Genomic DNA, 12,771 nt, shown 5'->3' with positions numbered 1-12,771 from the left:
GTGGAAAAAGTGCAAACTTTTGACTGATCAGCAAGAAAGACTGGAGATCAATGAGGACTATGTGGGGCTTTGAAGCCAGAGAGGAGCTGGCCAATCAATGGAGAACTGTTCACTTGTTAGTGCCTTCCAAGACATGAAGAAAACAAGCAGTCTCCCTCCATAAAGTGCCGCCTGTAGTGTTTCAACAAAACACAGTGCAGAGCAACACTAAAACTTTTCCTCTTGCTCTCTCCTTGGCCTTCACTCAGTCTCTCCCTCCAGCTTGGTGTAATTGGTCAGACATAAACAGTCTGCGTGGTTCAGTTGTTTTCTGCGTAAGGTGAATTTGCAAGATAATTGGGGGTGGGGGTGGGGGGGGGCAATTGAGGAGATTTTTTTTGTTTTTCATAGCTTTGATCTTTTATGTTTTGTTTAAGAGTAATAGGGGTCAAAAAGTTTGTTAAAAAACTGCATTTTGAACGGAAATTGGTTGGTGTTTTGTCACATTTATGAATAAAATGACATTCTGCCGATGCAGTTACAGGAACAGGATGTGCACACAATAAATAAACACCCTGAAAAAGTCCTTCGGGTCATTTACAGCTATCTGGACAAAGTGTATGTCAGTAAATATGCAACTCCCAGCTTCCTCTTTTTCCTCTTTAAAAGAAAAAACTCCAGTTTCCACCACACCGTCCTACTCCAACTCCCTCCCTCTCCGGCCTCTCCATTACTTTCGATTTCCTCTCCCTCTCTTGGCTCCGTGCTGTTTTGGTTATCAATGATTGCCTCAAATGCCTTCCTTCCCCTCTCCATCACGAGAGCTGTAATTTTGTCACACTCATGCGCAGCGGCAGGCCACACCAGGACGTTGCCCCTCCGACCACTGTCTTCATATCATTTTCCATCAGCGGGAAATGCAGCTGGAAGCACATACTTCTCACGCATTCACACAGGGTCAGGTGGGGTGTGAGGGACTCTATGCTCGCTTTCACCCTTAGCCCATGGACACTTTTTCTTCAAATCCATGGCCTCCCAATGAAATATGAATCAAAAACAGTCCTCCAGGCTTTTGCTTGCCTTGAAAGAAGCTTTAACTCAATTCAAGTCTCAAGAGGTGAGGAGTTGCTAGCTACCCTGCATTGCAGTGTTTGGATATAACATCGGGGCCAAATAAATCATGGACTGTCAGGACAAGAAAGAAACAAGACAAACTATATTTTCAGTGTTTTTCTTGTGTACTATATAGGCATTGTCACGAGTGTGTTTGCTTACAGATGTATGACTCCAGAGAACTGGACTTGTTTAACATAGCCATGGTTTTTCCCCTGCCTTAACACGAACTGTACTTCCCTTTCCTTAACCCCAGTTTATTGCCTATTCATAACCACAATCTTTCCATAACCTTTTGTTTGGCCCTTTTTGCCTTTTTATTTGTTTATTTAACTTAAATGTAGAATAAATAATACTGTATTTGCCATCTGTAGATATTGTAGTAATAGATTATTTTGATAAATCAACAAAAAATGTGTATTTTCTAAATAACTCTTAAATAACTGCACGTCACGTTTGCTTATTTTTACATCATAAACACCTTTCATTCATCTGCTTGTCTCAGTGTATTTTAGTGCTTTTATTTTACCCACATTATTATTCATGTACTGTGTTTCACACTTTCCTTCCTTCTAGTTGATACTCGAGTGTCGCATTGCAAATTGTGGGTGGCATTATATTTAATACCCTTCATTTGCAGTGTTCTTATTTATGCTCTGTTTTTCTCTGCTGGATTCTAATATAATTTGTTGTTGCAGTGGGCCAATTAAAGTTTCATCTTGTCATATATCTAATGGAAGATTACCTGGATGTTGTGCTGTGTTTCTCCACGCCGTCTGACAGCTGAATATAAAATCTATCTGTTAATTCCTCGTTGCCTAACTCCTCTTTGTCCCCTGTCTTGCAGGAGCAGAGCCCCAGTAACGCCACATCCCTGGCTATGATGCAGGAGCCGCAGGAGGTGGTGGAGGAGACGGTCACCATAGAGGAGGACCCCGGCACCCCCACCTCCCACGTCTCGGTGGTCACCTCTGATGACGGCACCACACGGCGCACAGAAACCAAGGTAAGACGCCACAGTGCACTCAGCTGAATTACAGTCTATCGGCAGAGGGTGGTGCTGATTCTGTAAAATGAGATGGAAATGTAGTAAGTGCATACCAGAAAGAGTTCATAAATATGTGTCCAAAACATAGTGTTTTAGGGTGCTGATTAGTGTTCATATCATAAAGATGTTTGATGCAGGTTTTTAAAAATTGCACTTTGAAATGAAGTGAGTCGGAAAGTCAGCTGTGACCTACAGGATAAGCTGGTGACCCTTATTTGATCTCCTGCACAGAGCTGATCTTCAGCCTGGTACTTGTCACTCATGAGCAGGACACCTCAGAGCAGTTGCATTGTTGTGGTAAAGAGATCACATTGAGCTCAAAGCTGCAAAAAACACAAACAAACCCCCCCCAAAAGGCGCAGTACTGTACCTCCACTCCCAGACTTCCACCCTAAAGAACTCTAAATCCCATAATCCTACATCCCAAAGTGGTTCCATCTCCCTCTCATGGCTTTACTTATTTGATTATTGTGTTATTATGAGCCAAACTCCCCTTGTGTTCTCTTACTCTTGTGCTTCTGAAAAGCTCTTCTGTTGATTTGTCCTCTACTGTTTTCTGTTGTTTTTCTGTAAGGGCTTATCAACTAACGTGAAGGTGAGTGGACCTTTATACCAATATGGCTTTTCCCACTGCGCCACCATTTTATGTGTGCCCATACAGACTGCAGCAGCAGTATGCAACACAGTCTGCTTCATCACAAGCCAAATAATACTCCGGTCTATACTCTGAAGTACTTCTCAGTTCACTTCTTGTTGCTTCCACCTTCTGGGATAAGACCCGCTCTCTCTTTATTATATCTTTTGCATGGTCTTCTGTCTCTCTTTATTTCTCTCTTATAAATTCTAAATCTTACAGCATCCCTTATTGACATTAGACGAGGTACAAAATACCACTGCTCAGCATCAATGACAGGTTATACCTCCCCATAGATAGGAGTGGTGATATGAGATAAAAAGTGTCCTTAATGGAAAATTGGAATCTTTACATCCCGAGGACTCGCCCTAAATCCCAGTGTCAGGAATTGTAACTTCAACCTTTTAAAAAGATTTTACTTTGGTTTGTCTTGTTGCCAGCTGGGGCCATGTTTTAGCTGGGATTTTATTTGTGAATGCTGTGAATGACAATTTTCAATACATTGTGCACGCCGGCTCCCCAAAGTGATTTGCTACCATTCTGAAGACCCCAGTGCTGAAAAATGATTTCAAGTGGCATCAGCAGTCTACAGCTGTGGGAAGCAGAATATTTAACTCTTGGTGTCAGGTTGGGATTTTGAAGAATTTCAATTGTGTGCCTGCTCATCCTGTTTTCAAAGACAATTTGAATTCCTCCCCGTCTGTGCTCGGTGAAGAATTCCCACCAGACCCACACCAGCTTTCCATTTGAAAAATTCCTGTGAATCTATGGCATTGTAGGGGGGAGGTGGGGTTTGGAAGCGCTTCCTTTCTGCTTTTGAGCCATACCCTCAAAGATGAGCTTAGATTGCAGGATTTTGCCAGGGATTCGGACGTAAACGTTGCTACAGTGGGCTGCTGCTGCTGCCGCTGTAGGCTTCCAGAGGAGTGGAGAGCGCTGTGTGGAGCTCCTTCTCTAGGGACTGTGAAACTGTAATTAAAAAGCCTGGTCTAATCCCTCATCAGGGAGGGCCCATTGCCCTCCAGCTTGTTTACTGCGAGGGGATTGGCCACACACACTCACTCACACTCACATGATTTTATGCCTTCATACACAGAACTTCTTAGGGGTAACACACACAAACGTGCAACGAACATCACACTAATCAAGGGCTTTGCTGCTGAGGAAGGGAAGAGGAAGGACGCTCCTTTAAAGGGCCTGCAGCCTGCTGGGAGGAGGGATCGGGTGTTTTGTGGAAGTCACTTTCAGGAGAAAAGCAGATTAATGTTGAGGGTGAACTTCTGGAAGCCAGCGTCTCTGCGGTGGTTAATGGATCCAGACCCATTCAAGAGTTTACTCAAAGAAACCCCTCCACTCGTCTTCCTCACTCTCCCTCTGTCTTCTTATCCTCTCTGCATCTCGTCTCTCTGTCTCACTTTCATGTGTTGTTTTTCACCCTCTCTCAATTTCTGTCTCTCTCTTCATTTCGTAGCAACTCACAGCTTTATTTATGCGCTTATCTGTTCTTTTGAACCAAAGTCTTGCCATACTGTCTAATGCTAACACACTCCTTTCCCTTGATGGTTATCCCCACTTCTCACTGCTGGAAGATGAAACACAGAAGATTCTCCCGTCTTCCTGATTTGCAGGCAAAAAAGTTTTTTTCAGTGGTAAACATGTTTGTAGCTGATTTGGTATCAGCAATATTACTAGTTAGAACACCGCGAGAGGAACAGAACAGAGCTACCGTATATGAGAGAACGTCAGCGGAAAGACACTGCAGCCATGTCGTACACGCATGGTAAGTTTCAGCTGACAAATTCAGTTAATGCAGGACGTTTTTCATACACAGTTGGAAAACAGCTATGAATGGCCTCACAACAGCAGATTAACTGCTGGTTCTGTTTACGTTTTCGATCAATTCCACTCAAAGTGAATTGGGCTGGACCCCAAATGCATGCATGAGTCTGAGCACACGTACGCGCTCAATTAGATCCACGTCTGTCTTCCCGTCCCAGCCTGCCATGCTTTCCCCTGGCCGGCGTCCAGCCCTCTTTTCCTGCTGGCAGACAGTCTGAATGGAACACCAGCCATGTAAGAGGAAGAGCTCAGGCGGGCCAATAAAAGCAGCATTCTTCCTCTTTCCTCCGAGCTAATGAGAGTCGAGGCAGACCCCACAAACAAATAAAAGCACTTTCACTGGCCTGCACACACCTTGAGGAGGTAGGAGATAGTTTATCAGGTACAGCTGTGAAAAATGAAGTGTCGCTGTCGAATAGAACAGAATAAAGAACAGACACTTTCTCCGCTCAGACTGCATTACTTTCTTTTATTTCAGACACTCTCTGCCTCCACTTCAGCAAGCAAGCAACTTTTTAAAAATAGTTCTGGGAGCAACGCACACTATCCTCTGTCAGATTCCATACACCTATATGTAGCTTAAAAGTGAGCGAGGCTGGATCATTTTGCAGCCATGTGCATTGTAGAGCTAAAGCAACACAGTACATGTGTGCGTGTACATCCCATACCCACCCCAATGAAATCCAATGCAGTGTTCTGAGCTCCATCCACCCATCCCTCCAACTCTAGGTGACCAAAGTGGTCCAAACCGTCACCCGCTGCACATACCACCCAGTGATGGTGACTGACAGCTTGTTAGTAGAGTCCAGACCTGCCACCTGGACCCCAACCCTGGTCTCCGTCTCGACCCCCACCCTGTGGGAGACAGGACCAGTAAAGGATGCCGAACCCTGTGTGATTTTTGCTGTGCCCCCCCCCACCCCCCCGGCCTGCTTCCCTGTTCCTCTAAGAACAAGTTTTAAAGAGGCCCACATTTAGCTGCTTAGACTTTCTAGCATAGTAATTTCTACTTCCGTCATGTTTGCAGATGCTCTTTAGTCGGGCTGGAAATGAATCACTGGCTTCACCATCCCAGGCTTCTTAAACATCTGAATTACTACCTCATCCTCCCCCACTAACCCCCAGCCACCATGTCCATTTAAGCTTTCAATAAAGCGAATGCCGCAGAGGTTGTGAAACCTGTTACAGTGCTGTAAAGTGGACAGTTTGACGCCTGCTGCCGTTCCCTCCACTTTTAACAGTTTGGTAAACAGTTAAGGCCTGTTCCTAACTCCCCACGGTTCTTTCAAACACTTATCAGCACAACTGTGACTTTCCAAGCATGGACGCACACGTTCAAATCTCTAGTATAGTATTTCACATGTGCAGATGCTCACACTCTCCACCATTTTAGCAATTCTCTTTAAGCTCTGTTTACCCCGCTTCAGCATATTTCAGACGCCCCTTTTGAAATGCAGGTCCCTCACCTCCCCCCTTTTCCCCTTGCGTGACGGTTTAACGCCTTGTGAACTTGAGCGTACATCAAAGAGTGTTTGAAAACTATGTGATGGCTCCCTTTGCAGCCCTTGCAAATTGCCTAAAAAGCTGTGTTAGTACAAGGCAGCTGGGTATGTCAAGGCTGGGAAGCTGTAGCATTCGGCGAGCTCTTCCCTCAGCTCTGACAGGCGGAATAGAAAAGGATAAAATATGACGATAAATAAAAGGTGATAGAATTACATTGTTCTGTATTCGGTATTCATTTAAAGCGTGCTGACATTATCCTCCTTCTGGAAGGCTGGGGTTCCCTTGTGAAGCCGTGTCTCTCAGGAAAATCAATAAAGTCTGTCAAAAAATAAAGCGATGTAATCGCCATGACATTCAGCTCTGACCCCTGTAGTCCCCTTGTGGTCATGATAGCGAAACCAGAATAGCCTAGTTTGGGTTGTGTCATGGCTTCCCTCTGTGAATCAAGAGGACTGAAGTGAGCCTATTATTCTAAGGTCATACATACGCTTTAGCTAATGTGAATCAAGCAAATGAGCTCTTTATTTTTAACTGTGCGGAGCCAAGGCGGCCTGGCATCAGAAACAAACGTAAATTACTCAGTAATTACTTTGAACATGGAAATGAACCTTGGCGTTCCTGAAATAGGCTTTGTTATGTAGCTCACAGTCAGGGTGTAATCAAGAAACAAGGCCAGTGAAGATTTCTTATTTGTTTCAGACAAGTTAATGAGGATGCCGTGTTCAACAGCCGATTTGATGTTTGTGCTTATGCTCTTGGCACCCTCCTCTGCAGCGAGGGTTAATGCTTCGTTGTGCTTTCTTGATATTGTTACATGCCTTTGCCCGCTCCTGATTAAAATCTAAATTATCGCATTGATGGGAAAATAAGGCAAGCATATTACAATTAAGAGGGCTGGTGTCAAAATTAAACCCATCAGAGGTGGGAATGAGTGGAGCATTTTGTTTTCCCCAAGAAATTCAGATTGGCAGTCCACGCTCATCAAGTGGGAATCAACCTCTCTGCAACACCTTGTCAGGCACAACATGAATTGCATCAGAGCTGCACCCCTGCAGATGACGATTAATTTTCATCAACCTCATTAATTTTGAAGATGAATTTATAGCCATGGACAAAATAGCCAATTATCAGCCACAGCAGAATTCACTGGGCAGCAAATTGGTTTCTGTATGGGCGGAGAGCCCAAGGAAGGGGGGGGGGGGGGGTGGTGGTGGTGGTGGTTGCTGTCTGTAATTCTCCTGTCAGACAGCCTCAGAGACAGCAGAGGAAGTAGAGTTATTTAGCTATAGGATGAAGTGAGCGTGAGAGATAGATACATGCAGGTCTTCCAGCTACAGTGTGATGCTACCCTGCTCCCCTGGGGGACAGACAGGATTCAAGGTCCAGTGGAGCTGTAACACTTAAAGATGGCTCTGTTACAGCACAGTCCAGGAGATTCATTCTACCAAGTGTACTCTGCAGCATTTGGGGTTTAGATTTGGCTGATAGTGTTTGTCAGGTAACAGATTATTATAGCATGTGTGCTGACTTTTTCCACTTTGTAATTTAAGGTAACACCAGTCAGTGGCATGATGTGATATCACTGTGTTGGTGTTAATCCCACAATATCATAATTTATGTATAATGAATTAACGCTGGTCTCCCAGGTGAAAGTGCTCATGGAGACTTTTCTGTTTTCTGGACAGTTGTAACGATGGTCCTTCAGCAACATAAATTATGATGTTGTGGAGTCACCACTTGGTGATGCGGGCATGACAGTTGGATATTGGTCAGTTAGTATCAGCCTCCACTACGGAGGTGCCTCCCTGAGTGCAGCCAGTATACTGTAACTGTGCCAGTAAACTGTATTGTTTGTAGAATTTAAAAATTTTGATTTATGATCAGAGAATTAATCCCAAGCAACTTCAGCATCAGCATCATCAACACTCCCCAGGGTTGAACAGTTGAGTAGACCTAACCTCAAAGTTTGATTGAATTAACCCAAATGGATGAGTTTTCCTCAGCTTTAAGGTTGAACTGCATGTTTTAATCTGGATACCAAGAATCAAAGATTTATTTTTCTCATTGATCCTGTTTTTTTGTTTGCCTCTTTCACTGCCGCAGTGTCTAATCAGACCACTAAGAAGCAAAAACCTTTTTATTGGACAGCATGGTTTCCTGTGTATGTATAGCCTGAATGTGATATATCCACGTGTTCTCCTGTTTCCCTCTACAGGTGACTAAGATGGTGAAGACGGTGACCACACGGACAGTGCGTCAGGTGCCCGTGGGCCCCGATGGCTTGCCCCTGCCTGAGGGCTCATCCCCACTGGGCAGCTACACCGACTCCATTGACCGGCGCTACATGAAGAATGGAGGTGACCGCTTCATCACCCCTCAAGCTACCTCCACCCTGACGCGCTCCTACAACAACTCCTACAACGATTCGTATGGCGAAACACCTGAGAGCCAGTATGTTCGCCACTATGGCCTGCACGATGGCTATGCCGACTTGACAGACAACTATGGCAGCCTGTCACGTGGCGTCAACTTCCGGCCGCCACGCTACCCCTACCTGCCCAACAGCTACCGACCGGAGAACAGCTACACGCTGCCTATTCGTAAGGATGACTATGGCCATGTCGCCCAGCCCCAGGTGCCTATGGGTAGCAGCACTGTAGATCTGAACCGCTCACAGCCAGAGCGTTTCCAGCCCGAGCCATATGGCCTGGAGGATGATCGTCGCAGCTTGGGCCCTGAAGAGGAGGAACCATACGAGCTGGAGCCTGACTACTCCACTGCCAATCGACGCACCCTGCAGGGGGCCAACCGGGGTCGCACCCACCGGGAACCTCTTCGTGATGGGCCTCGAGTCAGGTGAGGATAAATGCAAAAAAGTTCAGAGAGTAGAAGTTTGCTCTTCAGCAGGAACACATCATCTTACACAGACAAATCTGCACAACAGTTGTTTTTATACATCAGCACCTGGCGTTAATACTTAAAAACCTGACAGATTGTGCTGAAGGATTCATCCAACCGAATCCTGCAGGAGATAATGGGTTCATGAAGGTGTGCAAGTTCATACAGTATACATGGTATTCTTTTTATGTTGGACAGTGAGTTCTTGTTCATATGCATGAGCGCAGACTTTGCTTTGACATGAGAGGAGATCAGGCATGTTAAGATGAGAGGGAATAAAGAATCCTTGTCTTGTTCTTGCCATAAAAAAGACTACATTACACCGTGCGCAAGTAAACAGATGTCTCCTCTCCTTGAGCAACTTGCTTGAGAAAGGAAGCGAGGAAAAACAAGTCTTTGATTGCCATTTTCCTTCAAATGGATGGTGTTTGCATCAGAGGTAAAGAGGCGGGAATGATTTGAGAGGGAGGGGAGGATAGAGGGGATGGAGGGAGAGTGAGAGAGGACGGAGGGCTTTTGTCAGTTATCTCGCTAAGCCTTTCCTTTTTTCCAACCTGTGTTGAGATGAGTCTAACCCCTGGCTCCAGCAGGCTGAGAAAAAATGCCTGTCAGCCTCCAACAATAAGTCCCAAAGTGGACTCTTGTGTCCTAATAGCTTCCAATCATTTCATTGCCACCCAAAGGGAGGCCCAGAAAAAATGTCCACCCTCAAGTAAATTGAAGCAGGGGTTGGAAGTTGTTGGAGGGAAGTGCGTTTTAAGGACTTCTTTTCGAGCAATGCTCTGTAGCAGAGGGATATTTTTAAGTTCTCTGCGCTCTTCCTTCAATGTGAAGGCAAAGTGTTTGGGCCCAAAGGCAAATCTAAAGGAACAAGAGCCAAAGTGGTTGAGAGGCAGAAAGAACAAGACAGGTAAGATTGTGTTATGTTAGCTCTGTGTGTGTCAGGGGTGACGCTGCATCTAGGTTTCCCAGCTCCTTGACAGTGCATAAGTTTTGCCTTTGGACTCTTCTTAATTAAGCTTATATACACACAAACACGCTCATGCATTCGCAACTAGCTTGATTTGAAGGTCTCAACATCAATGTGCACGAGGCACGAATGAGCAGATGCCTAATCAGACTCTGTCTCTACACACTTTTGACTTCACTATGACAGTTACAGCACAGTATCTCTCTCTCTCTCTCTTTCACACACACACACACACACACACACACACACACACACACACACACACATACACACTCTCAATAAAAATCCACATCTTCAGAAAATGAGTCACTCCCCCATCCGCCTAGTGAGAGGCGTTTGCTGTGACAGGCAATTTGTAGCCTGCCTTACATGTGTCACAACACAGCCCCAACAGCCACATACACCCCATCACACACACACACACACACACACACACACACACACACACACACATTCACACACACTGACAGCTGCTAACATGAATGCCCAAACACAAACACACACGTTTGAAGCCACTCTTGACTGACTGCTGCCTGGCTAATTGCAGCAGAAAATACATCCCAGATATATCCCTCTGTCGTCTTTCCTTCGTTTCTCCTGCACTCACATCAGCTGATGTCAAAATACCAAAACATCAGTGTACTATAAGCGTTTTTTTTTTCTCTCTCAGGAAACGTGACAGTCAGCCGTCCCAGAGTGCCCAGGCTCCCCTGTGCACTCACACTGCGATTAGCATTCTTCCAAGAAGCGAGCGGCGACTCCAAAGTGCTGTAATGAATCTGGGAATTAAAGCAGTTTAATTACAGCTTATCATTCTCAATAATGCTCCACCAAAAATGAAGATGTTTAGTGCTAAAACGGCTTCTTACAACAGCAGCGAGCACTCATTTTGTCACCGCCCTGGAGTCCATCATGTGATGCGAATGATAATGTATCATCTCCTGGATGTGTGAGCGGTCCACACTTTTGGACTTTCATGCTAACATACGTAGCTCTAATCAAATCATGCAGTACCCCTATATAGAAGCATCTGTGTCTCCACTCACTCCGGTTTTTCCTTTATCTCCTGTCTATAATAGATTACTGCAAATAACTGGAGGTGAGGGGTCATGGAGGTGATAGTATATCAGGGTGCTGCTGGGTGTCATTAGCTGTGTTACCAGCAAAGATGTCACGGGGTGTGTTCAAGGCAGCAAGGAAATGAGGCAGACAACAGCAGTTAAGAGATGTTACTAATTAAGTGATGACGCAAAGGCGTACAGGCAGTATTAATAAGTCTGGGTTCAGGGTTCGGGTTGAGGAGGCTGGAAAGCAAACGCATGAAGCAACGCTGACGATCTGAGAGCTGACTGGAGGACAGGGGCTCGTTCATATACTGACAGGGGGATTGGAGAATGAGACACAGGAGAGCAGGTGGATGTGGGAGTCAGGTGACCAGGATTGATGGGAAAGTCCGAGGGCATCTGGTGGACAGGTGGAGAATGGCAATAAAGCTTAATAGAGATGCATGGGCCTGGGAATGTGGCTGAAGATAAGGATAGAGAGGCACAATGGGCAAAAAAAACAAAACAAAAACCTAAGGCAGCAGTCATTACAAAGGTGCTGTATGTTCCTTCCTGTGTAAACTATGATGTGAAGGTAGCAGAATTTGCTAAAAGAAAAAAAAAACATTCTGACTTCTGATATGATGTTGACAGCTCTGTTTTTTCACTTGATTAACTTATTTTATCTGCATTCCTGGATATTTTTCACCTGATGTTAATCAGTTTAGATTCTTCTGGGCATAAAAGCACTTTGGACCTTTGCTTTGAGAAATCTTACATCAAAAAAAGGTTATTATTTAACTTCACAGTATGTCAGTGCCTTGCTCAAAAGCAGCAGAAATAAGCAGCCTCGTAGAAAGGGCATCTCTTTTCCTTTATCGCTGCTCAGGGTTTGCAGATAATGAACGTGTCTGTCTCCTCTCTCTCGCTCTCCTGCCCTCCCACTGTCTGGATGTGAGTGCATCCTACTCATTTTTCCCCCACCCCAACCCATCCTGTGTGTGTGTGTGTGTGTGTGTGTGTGTGTGTGTGTGTGTGTATGTGTGTGTGACAGTGTATGTGTACAGGAGCACCTTTCTGTGTGTGTGTGTGTATGTGTGTGTCCTCTTGCCAGTGTGATTAATAGCTGCTTTTGAACCCTGCCAGACTACAGGGGCGTCTTTAAGCCAATCTCTAATGGCTCATCTCTCCTTGGGTGACCCGCTCTGCTGCACCTGCCCACCTGCAGCCAGGGGTCATCTCTCTCTCTCACACACACATATAGACATATAAGCACGCACATGCACACTCACTTGGACACACATACTCCCTTAATTGACGGGGGGTGTCTCATTCCAGTCCAGTCGTGTCTGTAGGGAAAGATCTTTGGAAGTGATCCCCCTCCCCCTCAATCCTGTCAAGAGGCTTTCACTGAGAGTTAAATATTCCATTTAATATCACACTGCCCCTCTGTCATGTTTGAGCTTTCTCAGAAGCATCTCCTTAATTATAGAAGAAACTTCTGAGCGATGTCACTCCTTTAATTGAATGAAAACAAGCAGTGGGGACGGTGGATAATGGTATCAGAATTATTAAGTGGCAAGACATAAACTCCAGCTTTGCTGCATTTTTTTTCTCCCCTCTGTCCCGCAAAGACTCTAGTGCATCATAAAACAATTATTGCCCATAATTCAAAATGAGCAATCGGCTTGGCAGGGACAGTCACTCATAAACGCTGCAGAGATGCTGTGTGTACACATGAGAT

General features: G+C 45.2%; 1 protein-coding gene across 18 annotated transcripts in view; it reads left to right on the top strand.

The window, feature by feature from the left end:
- arvcfb (ARVCF delta catenin family member b) overlaps positions 1 to 12,771 on the top strand; it is a 208,692-nt gene that overhangs the window by 126,955 nt on the left and 68,966 nt on the right. For 9 of the 18 annotated variants that reach the window (XM_076731515.1, XM_076731504.1, XM_076731509.1 and 6 more), the window contains 3 exons: positions 1,940 to 2,098; positions 2,715 to 2,735; positions 8,332 to 8,972. In XM_076731515.1, the coding sequence (XP_076587630.1) occupies positions 1,973 to 2,098; positions 2,715 to 2,735; positions 8,332 to 8,972 (788 nt within the window). In that variant the 5' untranslated portion in view covers positions 1,940 to 1,972. The remainder of the gene's footprint in view (positions 1 to 1,939; positions 2,099 to 2,714; positions 2,736 to 8,331; positions 8,973 to 12,771) is intronic. The other 9 variants (XM_076731516.1, XM_076731519.1, XM_076731520.1 and 6 more) reach the window with 1 other exon arrangement.

This window comes from Chaetodon auriga, chromosome 5, assembly GCF_051107435.1.
Source record: "Chaetodon auriga isolate fChaAug3 chromosome 5, fChaAug3.hap1, whole genome shotgun sequence".
Taxonomy (NCBI): Eukaryota; Metazoa; Chordata; class Actinopteri; order Chaetodontiformes; family Chaetodontidae; genus Chaetodon; species Chaetodon auriga.
The sequence above is the reverse complement of the archived record's forward strand: the minus strand, read 5'-3'. Positions and strand labels throughout refer to the sequence as shown.